Source organism: Lipophrys pholis, assembly GCF_963383615.2.
Source record: "Lipophrys pholis genome assembly, chromosome: 12".
Classification (NCBI taxonomy): Eukaryota; Metazoa; Chordata; class Actinopteri; order Blenniiformes; family Blenniidae; genus Lipophrys; species Lipophrys pholis.
In genome coordinates this window covers 21,334,564-21,351,207 of record NC_137641.1, presented here as the reverse complement: position 1 = coordinate 21,351,207, position 16,644 = coordinate 21,334,564, and the positions used below count along the sequence as shown (strand labels likewise).

The following is a 16,644-nucleotide window of genomic DNA, read 5'->3' as shown; positions in this document are numbered from 1 at the left end:
GTTCTATATAGTAAAGCCATTTTGCACAGTTTTATATTGTAATTGCTATACATTATGGTACATTCTATTGTGTTTTTTAAAGGTCAAGCCCATAAAAGTGCAACATATAGCAAAACCGAAAAGATGCTGTTTAAAACTGTAATGTCTTTCCTTGTCACACAGCTTTACTTCACATAAAACAAGATTAATAAAGAATAAATGTGCATATCATCAGCCTCGTAATAAACATTTGCACTCATTGATGCCATAACACAAAAAAAAAAGAAGCTCTTAATGACCCTTTTGAGGCAAAGAATGTATGTGTTTCCATTGAACCAGCAAACTGTCAGGGGTTACCTGAATTTTGATTGGTGATACTATGATTTTAGAGGAGAAGTATTTGAACACCTGCCAGGCCATCAGTTACTATTTCTACATCAGCCAACTGTGACGTAAGGCATTCCACTAAATATCTCCAGTGTTCAGGTCTGACGGGATATTAGCATGAAATAAAGTGCACTTGACACTGCATGTTAATTACTTGAATAATAATAAGATTTTAGGTCAGCAGATAAATCAATCAATTAACTTCACATGCATTTTCATGGTCTGGAATCCAAGCAGAAGGAAAACATAAAAATTATAAGCAGCCTATTTGTGCTTTAAAGCAAGAGCACTAACAACCAATGTGGAGCACTGAGGCAGAACTAATGTGAACTGATGTGCCGACACTCCTTGTGGTTGAGCTGTGGAGCTTTTGACTGCCTAAATAGAAGAGGTGAATAATCAGGGCACGATTGAATAACTAAATAGAGCAAGAATATAAGTGTCTCCACTAGTGCAACTCAAGAGTACAACAATAAGACAAGGACATTTTCTTCTGATGTCAGTGCTCAGTGACCGTTAAATGATTTTAGGGAACATTGTGTTTTCAGGAGCCACCTGGTGGTGCTCTCACCTTAGGGAAGGGTGTGGGTTTCAGTTCAGTTTGGGCCTTTTAGTGTGGAGTTTGTATGTTTTTTCCTGTGCGTGTGCGTGTTTTCTCTGGACAAAGTCGATTCTAGCCACAGTCCAAAAACATGCATGTGAGGTTGTGTTTCCATCTTAATGATTGTAATGTGGGATTTTCTAATTGGAGACATGGTTTGCGTTGATGTCATACGGGCTGCTGTTCCATCAATGTATGTAAATAGGGCTGCTCTGCCCTCTTGTGGTCTGAAAATAAATGGCATACTTCATAGTTCTTTCTCTCGCAACAGGATGCGCTTCTTCCTCAACACACAGAGAAGACGATACACGCCTTTTAAGAACCAAGTCATCAGAACTGACGCCATTACCGAACGCTGTGCCTGTTGAAGGGAGGGCAGTTAGACAGTCAGGGAGGAGACACCCGCTGACGCAGTCGAATAAAGGTCAAGACATTGAAATGCTGCGGTGGCTTTTATCACAAACTTTAAATATAGCAATCCTGAAGCCATCATTAATAGGCTGTTGGAGCAGGTATGGGATGAGGTCAAGAGTTTAAATGTAAACATCCGATCAAAAAGGACTGGTCAAGGACATTTTCAAGGACTTGTGTAAAGAGATGGGTGGTGTTGAGCAGGTTCTTGTGTCAATGTGCCATCCATCTATCTTCTATGCAGGGTCATGGGGTGCTGGAGCAAATCCCAGATAACTAAGGGCAAGGGCAGGATACACCTGGACAGGTCACCAGTACATCCCCGGACAAACACCCAGGGACAGACCACACATAGCTACTTAGAGTCAAACCTCGGGGCAATTTCAGGTCACTAATATATCTCACGTCCATGATTTTGGACTGTAGCAGGAAGACACACACGCGTGCAGAGAGAACATGCTAAGAAAGACTCCGCCAGTATTTGAACCCATGACCTGCCCGCTGTGAGGTGACGGTGCTATCCACTGCTCCACAATGCAGTCCGAATGATGTTAATGAAAAAATTAATTGAAAAATGGCCTCGGCTCTCAAGAATCAAGCAACACAAAAAAGAAGCCATTTGTTTTCCAATGAATTTCCACAATCCTTTTCCTTGGTCCAGTCTGGACATAGATAAATTGATTGTTCTGTTGTTTCACTCTGAGGATAAATATATCTGAAAGTTCTGACCTAGGAATGTCATGGGTTTGAGTCATGCGTCCATGTGCCAGTGCTTAACTGCTATTGCTTAGGTCCTCCTTCTCATAGGATTGTTCTATTCACTAACAATTATTGCATGATGAAATCGATTCTAAATCAGCTTATCAATTATAAAGGCAATATGCTATACAGTTCAAGTTCCCAGGACTATGGTGAATGCCATGGCAGGCTGATTCACCCTGGATAGGGATGTTTTAATTCTTATGTATAAATAATGAATTCTTATAGATGGAAATCGTATACATTATATTCTCTGATTTGATAACTTGAATTGCAGCATCTTTACCCTAATACTGTATCTAATATTTTAGATGATGAGCACATATCAAAATGCATCACCACCTCTCCAGTATACCACAGCCAGTAAAAACTACACTATCTGATGTTTGCATTCTACGGTGAAGGTCAGCTGGTTATTCTTTGAGTTACATGTACGCCAAGTCAATATATGCTTGCGAGTTGACCGGAAGCCCAGCAGCAAAATCCCTTCACGCGAAGCTGTCGAACCACTGACGCGTACCACTTCTGTATGTAATGTTGTGTTACATGCCTTTAGGTAATCTGGCTCTGAATGCAGGCTTGGTACATTCTGAAATTACAGTTCAAAGACAGTTCAGAAAGGAAGTTATGTATTTTTGATGTCACAAGAAGAAATTGAGTGATCATTGAGTAATACAAAAGAGATTCATAACATTACTGGGCATTTGGTCATAGTGGTTGTCCGTATGAGAAAGCTGCCCAATTCATCTGCTTCTTGACAGCACCTCTGAATGAATGAGCAAGTGATCATTCTACCATGCCATTATTCTTCTGCAAGCGTTTACCTGTAATAAATAATGTTTGATGTCCGTGGAGAGCATTTTGACAATGAATGCGCTGAGTATATATAAAACATGTAGGATTCTATTTAAATGACGGCATTCATGTAGTTCTCGTGGAAATTCAATCCGGTCAACATTTATTCTGTGTCAGTTGTTGATTAAAACACTTCAAAACCTGAACCCTGAACATTTTCAGGGATACTCTCTCAAGTGGAAAATTTAAATAAGATCATAATTTAGTATGTTTTTTTTGTCAAGAAAGCCAAAAATATGAAAACGGTTTCCAAGAACTTTATTTGCAAACACAGCAAATACACATTTAAAAAAAAATTCAAATAAGGAAAATAAGCAGTGCGCTAGACATTGTTGCTGTTGCAGTTACAGTTCTAAAAAAACCCCCAAAACAAACAAACAAAAAAAAACCCACATAGTACAGAAAAGTAAGTGTATATGCTGGTACTGGAGTTCTCCAGAACAAACGGTGATATCAATGCTGAGTGTCATGTTGACATCCCAGCGTGGTGCATCCACGATGAGTAGCAAAAAATGTTTTATATCAAAAATATAAATCACCTTTCCCAAAACAGTTGTGCATGAAAGCCCAGCGTTTTACAAAAGTATTTGGAATCTGACAACACTTGAAACAATGTCTATTTCAAAGCTATTGTGAGTTGTGGTTTTGGAATAACTGTTCAGACGTCAGTGTCTCCTCCGTCTGGGGCTGATTATCACATCACTAAAGTGCCTGAAGTCATGATACAGCACATAATGTTGATAAATTACAAAACTTAATGAAACAATGTTTAACAATGTCAAATACATTATAATCAGTCCTACGATCACTGAGACCCACCATAAGCCTATAGAACATGTTAATAGTGCATCACAGATGGGACATTTACATGAAATATAGCGGTGACCATATTTCATCATTGCTCGTCGATTGAGCAGAGCTGATAGCGAGCCTTTGTAAAAAGTAAACAAATTAATAATCAAGAAACATTCTGAAAAACAGACTACATTTGGTCTCTTTACAACAAAGTGAATCTGACCACACGATGAACCGTGTGTGTGTGTGTGTGTGTGTGTGTGTGTGTGTGTGTGTGTGTGTGTGTGGTATAATATTGGCACGTGATCTTCACTTTTAGACTGAACTGGAGATTTATAGTAGATCATCATACCATCCATCCATAAATCATCCATCCATAAATCATCCATCCATCCATCCATCCATCCATCCATCCATCCATCCATCCATCCATCCTGTTATTGTACTGTGTGTGTGAAGAAACCAGAGGATCTGGGGAAAAGAAATCCCCCACATGTACAGGGAGAACATGAAACCTCCACAGAGACACGCCCTCCCACCCAGCGCAGTGCAAAATGCTCACCACTACGCAGCTGTGTGGGCAGGAACCATGATTCTCAGGTGAATATTAATGGCTTTTGCCATTGCAAAATGCGACAGATACTACTGAAAGAGTTGAGCTCTGTATTCTTGGACACAGAGGTCAACTTGTTGACCCTGCCTAGTTTGAGTGATGCTCAGCCACAGCCGTAAAACATATATGTAACCTTTAGCTTCCTGGTGTTGGAGAGCAAAACAAATTCTGTGCACAGACTTAAAGAGCTGAGTAGAACAGTCCAGTGGCTGCAAATTGAGCAACAGTTCCCTCTTTTTGCTTTGTGCACTTTGCTTTTTCCTCACAATAGCCACGGTCTAATTGGCCTCGCTTTGAAGCCGTTCTGACAATGGCATGGTGCACATACAAAATTGTCCACTGAGTCTGGCTGGCTGAGGACGTGTGACTTATTCCTCTCGGTCTGCTTCTGCACTTGGTTTTCTCTAGTCTCTTCACATTCAACCTCTTTCTCGTTATCATATTCTTCTTTGTGTTGTTGATTGCAGTTTTCTGCATTACCCTTCTCGCTCCTCATACAGGCCAAGGCCATTTCCCTGTCAGACTCAGGCAACAGATGATGCTCACAGATGCTCAGTGGACCTTGCTCTGGGTGGGCAATCTACAACAGAATTACAAAAACAATAAAAGTGAAATCAACATGTTTTTCTTTAGGAAAACAGGACATGCCAATATATAGTTTAATCTTCTGGCTTCAAAGTAGTATGACTGTAAAATGAACTACTATAATTACAAACACCTACCTTACCTGTTCCTGGCTTTGGGTTCCCTTTTCTTTGTTATGTTTTGTCAATGATTCACACTCTTTGTTGCGCAGAGCTCCAAGGGAATAACTGGACCTCAAACAATTACTCTGGTCGATGGGCTCCAACTCCACATCACTCCAGACCTGCTGCAGGGGAATATGCACCTTATTTTAATGAAATAAATGTACTAATTAACTTGTATAACATAAAATTCTTGCCTTCAAATCCTGATAAAGCTACATGACGACACTCTTGCAAATACTTGACTCATTACTGTAGATTTTGTAGGGTTTCAAAGCATTTGAAAAGATGCTTTATGCAAGAAAGGGTTTATTGATTCCAAGGTAAAGACGCCTCCTGCAAACCCAGCAATAAATATTTTTTCTAGGTGCTGTAAAAAGAATAACCTTGGCACAACTGTATGTTCTCTTATGAACAACAAAGATGCAGCATGAAGCCTCCTTTTCATTACAAGGCAGAATGACAGCGGAGTTATAGTTATTTGTAAAGTTCTTATAACAAAACAACGTGAGGAAAAATAAACACACTTTTGACGGTGTTGTTTGAACTCCTCAGAGTCTGACGCTGCACACTTACTGTGTCTGTTGTAGACATGGAGGAAACTCTGTGGAACTTGGTTTTGGAGACTGATGACTGCCTGCTCAGCATCGAGTCCCTGAAGGAGGACTCGCTGTGTGACACTGATATGCAGATCCTCCTGGGGGGCTGGGCAAGGAAGTGCAGGCAGGGGATGTTTTCTGCTAAGATGTCTCTGTTGAGAAAATATTGCTCTCTTAATGAAATGCAAGACCCCCCCCCCCCCCCCTCCCTCACCCCCATTTCAAACTTAGCTTCATGGTTGAGTGGATGACTGTGCTCACCTGTATTTGGAGTGAATGATGGCGTAGATGAAAGGGTTATAGATAGCCGATGCCTTGGCTATAACAGCAGGGACAGCTTTGGAATAGGGATTGAGGATATTTCCATATCTGAAAGAGGACAGATTTGAGAAGGAGACGTGTCCGGAATGTGCTATGGTAAAATAGTCTGAACCTATTGTATAGCATTTCATCAAGTTATATGAGACTATATACTTTCAGAGGTGAAATGTGGCTCATGATTCATGGCTGGAGTGAATTACACATTGTAAGCTAGGGTCTGACAAACTGTGTATGCACAAGTAATGCTGGTATTTCATCATAAAGAGCCCAGCTCATCATACTGTATATTTACCCAGCCCAGGCGATGAGGGTGACACATGCATAGGGCGACCAGGAAAGCACAAATACTATAATGACCACAAAGGCTATCTTGGCCAGTTTCCATTCAGTCTTGATGGACTGCTGCTGGATCAGGGTTGACTTCCTCACCTGAGACCCCAGCTTCTCCACATCTCTGTCAGGACACAAAAAGAGAGACAAACAAATTTTTCATTAGAAACAGTCTCGTCTTATAAACATGAGTATTTCGTGAACCGCATGCCAATGGTATCAACACTGTGTAAATTTAAAGCACTTCACATTCTTTACCATACAGATCTTACAAAGTCATATTTCCACTGTCTTAAAAGCAATAGTGGCATGCCTGACAGGGAACCGGGTGACGGGGGCGGGTCCTCAGCTAATAGTGAGTTTGAGTTGCCTAGATGCTTGTGATTCTGTGCTATTTAGCAGCGATGAGGAGAGATTCCCAATCCTGAATATCTGGAATATAAATTTAGGACAAAATTGAGAACCCAAACTTCAGGTTTGAACATGGCTGCATGGACGTTAACGTAAAGCATGTTTGATATATCACCTCCATTTATTCTTATTTTGACGTGACTGTGATTCAGTTCTGTCACACTGTTGCCTGTGGGTATGTGGCTACATTGAAGTGGTGGATGAAATACAACTGATTCCTATCTAAAATTAGTGTTCCCTACTATTTTCTCACGTGCAATTTGTGTTTCTTCACTTCCTCATGTCATTATTTACTTTGCTCCATTATGTGTGTTTATAATTTAATAGATACTTATATTGAGATTATATAATAGTTCAACTGTGTTGCTACACTACGGGAGCAATTGACAAAGTCTTCTTGTCTGTATGATGCCTGACCCTACATGAGAGGCTGACTCTCAATCCATTGTGGCATGCTTAGTATTCGAGATTAATCCTGAAACAGGGAGTGGCCGCCGTCAGCTCAAGGGTACATTTGCAAAGGAAGCGAAAAACGGAAGGACACTAAAGCAGATGGGCAGAAAGTGACAGGATCTGAGAACAAGCAGAACATATGTGACACATAAAAAAGAATCTAAATTTTAGAGGGCGATATCAGTGTTGCTGACATCAGTTCACAAAGTCAAATTATTTTTAAATTGAGCTTCAAATGCTAGCAGTTAGTTCATACACATTCGCCACACATTCAATCAGTGATCTTTGCATTTACCGGCTTGCGTGGCGAATTGCCAGGAACATGCACAGATAACAGTAGGATATGATTCCCAGAGGAATGAAGAAGACGAAGCAGCACAGCATCAAAGTGTAACTTTTATTGGCTGGGGTCGATGTCACATAGTCCCAGGTGCACGAGGTCATCAAGCCCTCTGGTATATACGAACCTTTAGAAACAAATAAACAAGTCAGAATAAACACAGTGTAAGAGGGGAACAAATATTACATAGCATGTTAGCCTGAAAAGGGCAAGACATTAAATCTCTTACTCCACCCCAAAAGTGGTGCGAGGCTCCAGGACAGTGAGTAAAGCCAGACGAGGGCGATGATGAAACAAGTGCGTCTCATGGAGGTCCACTGTATGGCCTGCAGGGGCTTGGTGATAACAATGTAGCGGTCCACAGAGATGGCCAGTAGGTTTATCATTGAGGTGATTCCAAATAAAGCTCCGCAGAAGGCATATATTTTACAGCCTGCGAGGCATAAGGAAAGCATTTCATGATTTCATTATAACAAAAACATTCGAATGCAACATTTTAGAAATAGAGTTACAGTTTATATAAAAACTCAAACAATAAGTCTAGTTGAATTTGAACAAGCATCAGGAACTATATTACATACCATTCACTATCTATTCACACAATACCACACTAAGAGAAATAAACACGTAGCATGTGCGCACCGTTATAATTATTGTATTGAATACCTGTTTCGCCAAAAATCCAACCCTTATAAAGAGAGTTAACAAAGAAGATGGGCGACTGTGTGATTGCCATGAGGAAATCACTGACAGCCAAATTCATGATGAAAAAGTTGGGGGGGGTCCTCAATTTCTTGTCACTGAAACACATGATGAAGTAAAACATTAAAAGCAATAAACACTTAACAGGATTGTGCAGATCTACCTGACTGCAGCAAGAGTATATCGACTCTACAAGAGAGTCAGCAAGCAACTGCAACTTATTAATATCTATTTTTATTGTAATGTCCCCCCCCCCCCCCCTAGAAATTAAAAAGAAGAAGCCTTGCTGGGGGAAAAACATCCCTCTGACCCCCTAGTTTTTTTTTCTGCTTTGACACAACTTCCTGGAGCTCTCAGTCAAAGAAGCTCACACCACACTGAGAAAACCACGGGGCTGAGATGAAGCACATCTTAGTCTTGACACTATCTTTTATTCTGTAACTGCACTCTTGATTCAACATCTGATTGAAGGTGAACTGAAAAGAAAAAAACAAGAGTGTAGCGCTTAACAAAGGCAATCACAAGGTAACAAAAGAACAGAGTAATACGTGTAATTCACTGCAGACACGTCAATGTTTTTCTCTGATGGACTCCCTCATGGTTTCATTGTGCCGAACAAAACCTTTTAGTCTGCAGTTCAGAAGTCAACCGAGACACGACAGCCACCTCTGCTGTCACTGCAGCTGGAGTCAATGAGTCAGTAAACACTGGCTGTTTATCTCAAGAGGTCAACGATTCAATTAGAATGATCTTCAAATTAGGACGCATTGTAGGAAACCGTTATTTTGAGCTTCTGCTTTCAATAGTACACCGTGTGAAAACAAATCGGTGTGTTACCGACAAACCTCTAACCTTGTAATCTTAGGAGCAAATGTGCTGAAACAACAAGGCATCTTTATTTTTGTGATTCAAATTGAACCTATATTAATTGTAAAATACAAAATTGAATGGATACATTTGAATATATATTCCTTAATCTTCCTCATAATCACTGCTGCACTGCCCCTCTCTGCATTAAAAAAAAAAAATGAACCAGATAATATATGACATGTCGCAGGCATGAATCATAGCTGAAGCAGCAACGCATGATGGGGTTTTTTTTCTGTTATTTCACGACATTTGTAATATGTTGCTGTCAGAATCCTGCGAACACACACTGACATGTACACCCTTCATTGGAAATAATGAGAGTGAAACGGGAGGTTATGTTAATGCCCACAAGAGATATTTGAACAGCATTTTCTGAGGGTGGGAGGGAGGACAGATGGTCACATTGTAATGCATGATAATGGTGTTTACTCAGTATCTCTCTGTTAGCATGTCGCAGCTCACAGCCGCCCTTTGAATTTGCCTGATAACACTTTGTACATCAGGGCGAGATCACAGGTGGTGGCATGTCATGTGGGGATTTTCTCTCGTGAAATGCCAGTAAACCCCAAATATAGTTTTAGATTTTGAAAACGTAGCATCCGAAATACTGAACCTTTGATGTGTTTCACCTTTGAGATATCAGTGTGGTTATCACTGGCAATAACATAGTCCTTGTTTTTGCGATATTATTAATTGAGATGCATGTGTAGGATTGCAGCTGAATTGACTGATTTGTGCAACAATTTAGATATGTGTCAATACAGAACGCCCATCAGCTCTGTTATCACTGGAAGCCTCGGGGGATTGTCCTCCTGCCCACTTTCCATTAAAAGATGAACACTGACTATTCACTCACTTCCCTGGCTGATAAGTTGGAGTGTGTTTGTGTGTACTCAACAAGTGTGACCAGAGAAGAGATTGAGTGGCGCAGTGTTTCAGAGAGCTGTGCATAACAGATGCTGGATCTTAATGCAAAAAGCATGTCAGACCTGGAGGTCTTATCTGGCACTTTACCCTCCATTGTATTCAGTTGTCGGAAATATACCCAGGAGGAGCGGTAGTGTATCCTACATGTTTCATAAACATTCTATACTACATCAACTTCCAGATCATTTCAGCTGTTGCTTGTGTAATTGGAAAGATTTAATGGATTTTCAAGGTTTCATGATTTAAAAAAATGTCTTGAATATAAAGTTGTTGTTTTTTTGTTGTTTTTTTTGCTTTAATTGAAAAAGCTAAACAAAAAAGAAAATTAGGTTTCCAGGTTGGTTGATAATGTATTATAGTCCCTGGTCTTTACTGAGATCGAATCAACTATAGGGAATAGAAAGATTGTAATTCATTGAGAAATCTTATTGAATTTATATTTTCAAAAATACACTCTGGGTGTATAATTTTTTTTTTATAAAGTTTGTTTACTTCATCGACTCATGTGATATCCACTCAGTCATCCAGACATGAATATCAAGCTCTTGCCCACAGCAATGGCAACAATCCGAGTCAGATCCGGCATCATCGTGAGAGTCAGCCAGCTCTTGTCTTCAGATTTTAACACCAAGTGATTGCTATCATGAGTTGCTCTTTGGAATGGAAATAATTAGGCAATGTTAGACTATTATAGGGCTACATCATAGGGCATGTCACTACTACTTACAAGGTTTAAAAGGTAGGATTTCCATCTTTGAAAGCAAATTATTTGTTGACTTGCAACCAAGTTTTTCTTGAGGTCAACCCGGGAAATCCAGCGCCAGCAGATGGTGTGCCACATGTTAACTGATTGCATGACCTCAAACTGCACCACTATTTTTGAAACTTGTTTGCACTCTTTATGTGGTCTAGGCGGGTCAGCGTTTACTGTGTGCGAATAAAGGAGAAGCTAACTTAATGATTGAATTCATGCATTGATTTATCCAGTACAGTCAGAAAATCACTGAGCTGTTTCCTGGTATTGAATGCCAGCAGGCTGCTGTGAAGACCTTTTTGCGTGCGCTTGTGGCAGCTGTGCTTTCTATTGCAAGAATAAACTGAAACATTGTACTGTAAAGCATTAAAGCTTTATCACATGGCCCAACTGAAGCGAAGATATCGAGTTTTTAATATTTCGTATAAAGGTACGCCCGGCATAAGAGTCACTTTCCGTTTGCTTTTTAAGTATACTGTGTTAGATGTGCTGTAGAATCCATTATGTTAATAAATAGACATCTCAGATGTGCTATCTGATAATGTAATGTGCCACAAATATGCTTGTTTATTGCATGCTCTGTTTAAGAAAACAGTCCTCAGGCAAATAGCTTGTGTCAACTGACTGGTTTTGTTCTTGCAGAACTCAAACAGGGACGCTCTGTCTCCCAACAAACTGTGCTCTACAGCCCGGCTCCCTCGAGTTGGGCATTAGGACCATATCAGAAATGGAAATGTTACTGACTCTCAATGGAACTCATTGCTTCATTTAGCTGCTATATTTTGTGATTTGCTGCCATTAGACTTGCTGCTTCATTCTAATCGGGGCGCAGAGATTTGGAACCCATCCCAGTCAATACGTGGTGAAAGATATGGTCTATGGGTGATGTTCGGAGTCACGATCATGATGTCAGGTTCTGGTCGGGTCTGATGTTAAGTTATAACTGTTTAATTTCTGTATCTTGATCACACCATAAGTATTAGATTTGAACAGTTCTGGTGATACTTAGCCAGGCCATTCAGCAGAATGTGTTTCTCGTCTGCATTGTTAAGTCCATTCTGTTTATGTGTTGGGTTTAATCATATTCTTTTGAGTTTGAATCTCCTTGTCTTGTCTTGTCACACATTGCCCTGAATTTCTCTTTTATGTTGTCTGTCTCTTTATGTCCTTTTCTAGTTGTGAGACTCCTCTCTTTTCAGATCTTGTGTTGCTCCACTCCTTGTATGTCTCCTGTGTTGTTTACCAGCTCTTCTCCTCCTGATCTAATTGCCATTATAACATGAACTTTGCCACCTTCACACAATTAACTGAACTTTTATTTGCACTGATATTGGAACCTGTGAGTGACATGAATGGTCATGTCATTACATAAAAAAAGCCAGAGCACTTGCAATAATAATTTGAACTTGGTGTGTGTTTTTGAATAATGAATCAGTGTAGAATCAAATCAAGCCAATCTGGAAAGTAAAAAAAAACAAAAAAAAAACAAATGCCATTTCTCTGTGTCGTTAAAACTATATTCAACAAACTTGATATTTAAATGTGAAACATCAATATAAAACTTGTAAAATATGAGAAACACCAATATATAGCTACTAGAAATTGAAATAATGAGCCATGGGTTGGTGTTTTTGGTTTATTTCAGATCCATTCTGAGTAATAACCATCTATCCATACAACCCACTTCATCTAACTCAGGATTGGTGGGAATGGAACTCATCCAAACCTACAATGCAGCAAAAGGCAGAATACACCAGGGAGCGACCATCAAGCAATCACAGCACAAACCCCAAGAGATGGACAGACAAAAAAAACTAAAAAAACATATGCACACACTCACATTTAGACCTCTGACCAATTTAGAGACACAAATCCAATATGCATGTCCGTAGACTGTGAGATAATTTATATTTTTCTGCCTTGTTTTTCACCTACATCTTTTTCCAAACCTGCCACTGAGAATCTAACAATTCACAATTCAAACTTTGACAAAGAGAGATAAACTCAGCCTTCAACAACACTGGAAAGGTTGCTCACCAGAAAAAGGCGTACATGACCAAGGCATTCCCAGTGACTCCGACTGTCCCAATCACCAGCACAAAGAAGGCAACGATGTAATGAGCGTGGGCCTGGACGTCCACTTGTCGATAGAATCCATGTTCCACGTCCATTTCTGTTCCTGCAAGCACACACACGTGAGAATCAGAACCTTTTTTTTAACGCACAGCAGTGAGATTCATACAAACTCAATCCGTGGCCCTCTCACCCGCTAGACTCTCCGGTATTATGTAAAAGGACTTGTCATGATTAACAATTTAAATATCTGGAGGGGGAAATATAGAGAGATGGGATTGTGTATAGCGTCTTTCTTGAGGCACCATCCTTATTTTATTCAGTTCAGTCACTTAACTCACTGTCATGTGAATTTAGGTGTTAGTTGTCAGAGCTTTAAAGCTCGGACTGAGCTCAGCATGCACTTTGACTATGCTGGCTATTTAAAAATATAGCGTTTTTAAATCCGGTAAGTTTCAGATATTTTTCCTGATTACATTATGACAAAATTCTGTCAACATTTAGGTAAATAATCTTTTTCTCTGCATGCATCCCTGTATCAAAGTGCACAAGTCTACTTACTTACAGGAATTTTCCCAGGAACATATAGAGTGTGTTTGGTTAGCAGGACACTGGATTTCAGTCTAAGTTTGTCATAAAAAGGCATGATTTTACACAACAGAGGCAAAAGACTTTTGGGAGAGAACAATTTGTTGGCCAGTAAGTTTGCTTGAGTAGAAGGGTGTGGTTCATATGAAGTAAGGAACTGACATGGGGTTAGGGTTAGGGTTAGGGTTAGGGTTAGGGTTAGGGTTAGAATGCTCTTGACCACTAAAACTCCTGCTTGTCTGCACCAAGGGTCCCTTTCAAAGTGAAATGTCTGCCACAATGGTGAAAATACAGGTATATGTTTTCCAGTAATGTTCATGTTTGCTCATGAACCCAGACGGGCTCCTATATCATTGTTAGATACTCCCAGTCTTACATGAACACTGGGGACAAGGTGTAAAGCTGTGGTGTAAAAACATGCAGTGAGAAAAATATCTTCCTGTGCATACAAACCAAATGTATGCAAGTTTCGACAAAACCACAAGTGTGAAATCATTGAATGAGGACAAAAGAATGGCGATAAATATTTAGCGCTCAACTAAAAATTCTGACTATTTTCGAACCGATCATCTGCTCCCAGGTTTTGACATACTTTTTCTGCTTTGTCAGCGACAATATGTATAGATTTTTCCTTTTTTATGTTCACATCACAGCATATCCTGGATTATGGCTGATATGGCGTGAAGTCTTTTTTGTCAAAGCCTGACTTTTGGAAAGAGAGTCCCTTCATGCTCCATCAGCTTAAAACTTTCTTCAGCGTTCACTTTTCTGGACTCAAATACCCTAAAAGTCTTTCACTTTACCTTATATGAAGAAAAGACATGACAGATTAAAAGTGCGAGCACATTTTCAGCAGATTTTTGTTTTTAAAGAACATGTTAAGGCTTATCGGGTGGGAAGGATTATGACAGTCAGAGCAATTTAATATCAATTATTAAGGCTTGCAGTCTGCAAAATCGGTTTGGTACATTTTAATGACATTTAAAGTTGAAAAGTACAGACAGACAAGAGATCCAAAGGAACTATTTTTAATCTGAGGTGTACCAGTGGTTTTTGATTGAGCTCATATTCAGGAAGGAAAATTGATTCTCATAAACAAAACCAATGAAAAGATGAAAAAAAAATATTTATGTAAGTGTAGCAGTCAAGTTCTATAGTAGCTTAATAGTATGTATTTAATCTGTCATAAATACTTTGTGATTGCCAGTGATTAAAGAAATATTTATAAAACAGGAGATTAATCAAAGAACTTTAAATAATGAAAATGGCAGCGTGGACATGGCAGTTTCATTGATCCCCTCTGGCAGTGATTATAAGAGGATTTCTATGTTTTGTTAATGTGATGAAATCAAAGTGCACACGCAATATCAACTATGTTGTATTCCGTGTAAATCCACTTCCTGTCTGCCTCTCGCTGTCATTATAGAAAAGAGTGGGGTGCCGGCTTGGTGGCTCTGCTGTGCCAGAAGATGCTGTAAAACATGATATTCATTAATAATTTGTTTGTTTCAGAAGAAGTACATGGTTTTAATCACGTTTGCAGCTGACTCACTGTGCCCTGATCCCAAAATAAGTTGAGTGATGGCACTCCACTTAATCCACCGGGGTAGTGGCAAATCTAACCTAACACAAGTACAAACACGAGACGGCGTCGCTGCGCTTCGCTCGTGGACTGCTTCTGTTGCATAAAAATGTTATTAAACGCAGCAACTCTTCACAGTATATTACGGGTACATCACTGTAAATTATGGAAAATGTGTGCTTTTGCACAGTGCACTTTCTTCCTGAAAAGGAAAACATTAGCAAAAGCATGTATATTGCAGCACAGTGGGGGCAGGACACATGGACATGCAGTGTGTCGGGTCTGAGCTCTTGCTGTGCTCAGTGAAGCCTCGTGCGTCAGAGGAACTCTCAATCACCTCTTACTTCCCCACATTAGGCCTCAAAGCATTGTTTCATGTCAAAGCCACATAAACCAAAAGCATGACTGAATTCTCTGTATGGGTTTTTGTTGTTGTTGAGAAGTTAAATGCACCTTCCGCCGTATTTTATGAAGGTTTCATGACCTCGACAGGTGTATGGAATGTGTTCATGTTCATTCAGAAATTGCTAATACGAAGCTCATGTTCATGGAAAGCAAATGGATCGATGGGAGTGAATAAGCTTTTACCAGAGAGTGCATGCCATGTCTGTGGCATGTCCACTGTCAAAATAGATTTTTGTTTTTCTACTTAGGGGAATATAAAATACATTTGTGAGACCTGACGAATATACATCACAGATGTGCAGATGGTTCGTCCTCTTTCAAATGTATCAGTGAGCACACAGGTTAATTCAAAACAAAGCTCTTCACTGGCAAATTGTTACCAAGAATTAATGTTTTTTAATTGTGATTATCTCCATAAGTTGATGACCATCGAATATTAAAGGTGTTGCAGTGGTGCAGCAAAGACAAAGCCAGCTCACTTTAAATACTGTGCATTTCCAGAATGAGTTAAAAGTGAGCCGTTGGCACAACATAGTGTAGTGACAGTGGTGTACAAGGATAAACAAGTACTCATCTGACTAAAGAAGATATTTAAAAGGTTTAAAAAGGATTGACTGCATTGGAAAGGAACATTCTCTAATGCAAATGATAAACCAGTAAAATAGCAGAACAGAAATAAACATGCAAATATATTTCAGTGATAGAAGTCTACAAAGTGATCTAAATAAAAACATACTTTCAAACTGTTTTTTTTTTTTTTTTCAAAAGGTTATACAAAAAAATTGATTGCGAATGTATTGACTCAAACATAAACACACAAACTAACTCTATGATTGACAAGATAGTTATTTACCATACCCAGGAAGTGAAGCTTCCTCTTCCTCCTCGGGGCAACCCTTTGATGCAGAGTGGTGGGAGAGCACCGGGGATGCTCTTCAGCATGGAGCGCTTCAAAATCCTGAAGGTTCAAATTGATAAGGCTGATGACTTCCTCTCTAATCCCCAAGTTAGATGGAGATAGTGGGCTGCCGCCGCTGGTGCTGCGCTCTGTGCTTGAGAGAAGACGAGAATACACTGAAAGACAGACCGCGAGCAGCAGCACACTAACCCATCCCCCTGCATGCTACCCATCACAGCTCTCCT

General features: G+C 39.8%; 1 protein-coding gene across 1 annotated transcript; it reads right to left on the bottom strand.

The window, feature by feature from the left end:
* Nucleotides 1–3,233: 3,233 nt before the first annotated feature.
* On the bottom strand, nt 3,234–16,644 carry opn4xa (opsin 4xa). Its single transcript, XM_080476876.1, has 10 exons — nt 16,360–16,644; nt 12,891–13,032; nt 8,267–8,400; nt 7,830–8,033; nt 7,556–7,727; nt 6,359–6,520; nt 6,007–6,114; nt 5,723–5,897; nt 5,128–5,271; nt 3,234–4,980 (listed from the first exon to the last, which is right to left on the bottom strand). The coding sequence occupies exons 2-10, from the start codon at nt 13,022–13,024 to the stop codon at nt 4,663–4,665; spliced, it is 1,551 nt and encodes a 516-aa protein (XP_080333002.1). The 5' UTR covers nt 13,025–13,032; nt 16,360–16,644; the 3' UTR covers nt 3,234–4,662.

What these genes read in the sequence shown, in the direction of transcription:
- opn4xa (XM_080476876.1), bottom strand. Translation starts at nt 13,024, where the DNA reads ATGGACGTGGAACATGGATTCTATCGACAAGTGGACGTCCAGGCCCAC. An exon ending in GCAATTCGCCACGCAAGCCG is followed by an intron (nt 6,521 to 7,555) that starts GTAAATGCAAAG and finishes GTGTCCTGACAG; the next exon opens with AGATGTGGAGAAGCTGGGGT. An exon ending in GAACCCAAAGCCAGGAACAG is followed by an intron (nt 4,981 to 5,127) that starts GTAAGGTAGGTG and finishes ATTCTGTTGTAG; the next exon opens with ATTGCCCACCCAGAGCAAGG.